Source organism: Eimeria mitis, genomic scaffold (genome assembly GCF_000499745.2).
Source record: "Eimeria mitis Houghton genomic scaffold, Emh_scaff2581, whole genome shotgun sequence".
In the NCBI taxonomy this organism is placed as follows: Eukaryota; Apicomplexa; class Conoidasida; order Eucoccidiorida; family Eimeriidae; genus Eimeria; species Eimeria mitis.
The window spans coordinates 4,192-6,226 of NW_013570923.1; the positions used below are offsets into that span (position 1 = coordinate 4,192).

At 42.6% G+C, this 2,035-nt stretch overlaps 1 protein-coding gene across 1 annotated transcript in view; it reads left to right on the plus strand.

Moving 5' to 3' along the window:
- EMH_0055870 (nuclear NF-kB activating protein, putative) overlaps nucleotides 1–2,035 on the plus strand; it is a gene marked incomplete at both ends in the record, with an annotated part of 3,761 nt that overhangs the window by 1,322 nt on the left and 404 nt on the right. Inside the window, 4 exons of the mRNA XM_013497283.1 lie at nucleotides 357–602; nucleotides 879–972; nucleotides 1,229–1,313; nucleotides 1,617–1,681. Coding sequence (XP_013352737.1) covers nucleotides 357–602; nucleotides 879–972; nucleotides 1,229–1,313; nucleotides 1,617–1,681 — 490 coding nt within the window. The remainder of the gene's footprint in view (nucleotides 1–356; nucleotides 603–878; nucleotides 973–1,228; nucleotides 1,314–1,616; nucleotides 1,682–2,035) is intronic.

Below are 2,035 nucleotides of genomic sequence, written 5' to 3' on the forward strand. Positions count from 1 at the left end.
CTGTTATAGAAGCGCTGCAGCAGCAGGGGCGGCTGCATGCGCAGCAGGTTGAAGCTTTGCTTGCTGCTGCTGTTGCTGCTGCTGCTCCTGCTGCTGCTCCTGCTGCTGCTGCTGCTGCGGGGGGGGGAGCAGCAGCAGACAGCAGCAGCAGCAGCAGCTTGCAGCAGCAAAAAAATAAAAAAAGAAAAAGATCATCTTCATCAGATTCAGACAGAAAGAAAAAGAAAAAACATAAAAAACATAAAAAACATAAAAAAACAAAAGGTAAAATAAATTAGGGTTTAGGGTTTAGGGTTTAGGGTTTAGGGTTTTGCTGCTGAAGGAGGAGATTTTGTGTTTTGGGGTTTTCTTTGCAGGCAAGAAGAAGCGGAAGAGAGCAAGCAGCAGCAGCAGCAGCAGCAGCAGCAGCAGCAGCAGCAGCGAGGATGAGAAGGAGACAGTTAAGCCTGCTGCTGCTGCTGCTGCTGCAGTTTCGCCTGGTGCAGCAGCGGGAGCAGCAGCAGCAGAAGCAGCAGCAACAGCAGCAGCAGCAGCAGCAGCAAAGGCAGCAGCAAGACCCAATGTTGCTGTCCTAGAGGCTGCAGCAGCTGAGATACAACACAGTACGTAGACAAACTGCAGCAGCAGCAGCAAGAGCAGCAGCAGCAACAGCAGCAGCAGCAGCAGCAGCAGCAGCAGCAACAGTAACTAAGTGAAGCAAAAGTATTATCCAGATTATGTATATTTTCTGTTGCTTGAAAAAATATTTTTTATGGTTTCGAGTTTCTGAGGGTTTAGTTTTTCTTAGGGTTTAGGGTTTACGAGGGTTTAGGGTTTACGAGGGTTTAGGGTTTACGAGGGTTTAGGGTTTACGAGGGTTTAGGGTTTTGTTGCTGCAGAAACAGAAGAAAAAGAAGAAAGCTCTTCTGAGGATGAAATGATGGGCCCCAGGCCGATGGAAGTTACAAACAAATTAGCACAAAAAAACGTCGAGTAAACCCTAAACCCTAAACCCTAAACCCTAAACCCTAGAAAACCCTAGTTTTTTTTTTTTTGAGTTGAGGAGTTTTAAACCCTAAACCCTAAAGTATATATATATGTTTATATTTATTTATTCTGTTGAATATGCTTGGAGTTACAAACCCTAAACCCTTTTTTTTCACAAAAAAAAATAACGAGTAAGGTTTTTTAAAAAAATAAGGGTTTAGGGTTTAGGGTTTAGGGTTTAGGGTTTGGGGTGTATGTACAGCTACGGGTTTGCACTGCGGCCTGGAGAAGGTGAAGCCATCGCGCAGTTCGTGCAAGAGGGTAAACGTATTCCTAGAAGAGGAGAGGTAATTAGGGTTTAGGGTTTATGAGGGTTTAGGGTTTATGAGGGTTTAGGGTTTATGAGGGTTTAGGGTTTATGAGGGTTTGTGAGGGTTTATGAGGGTTTAGGGTTTTCTGGGGTTTGCTATGCAGAACAACTCCTTGGTGGTTCAATGAATAGATTAGGGTTTAGAGTTTAGGGTTTGTGTGTTTAGAGGTATATGGTTTATTCCCTGCTTGCGTAGACTCATACTTCATCTTCTAGGGTTTAGGGTCTAGGGTTTAGGGTTTAGGGTTTAGGGTTTAGGGTTTAGGGTTTGCGGGTGTAGGTGGGGCTAACCGCCGAAGAAATTTCAAATTTTGAAAATCTTGGATATGTTATGAGTGGATCCAGGTTAGACCCTAAACCCTAAACCCTAAACCCTAAACCCTAAACCCTAAACCCTAGAAACCCTAAACCCTAGATACGCTAAACCCTAGATACCCTAAACCCTAGATCCTCGTTTTTTTTTGGGGTTCTTGGGGGCCTCCCTAAACCCTAAAACCCTAAACCCTTAAACCCTAAACCCCTAAACCCTTAAACCCTAAACCCTTAAACCTAAACCCTAAAACCCTAAACCCTTAATAAGGATAAAGACTTCTTCTGTATCAGAATTCTACAAACCCTAAACACTAAACCCTACATACAATATAAATAAATATATATATATATATATATATATATATATATATATATATATATATATAT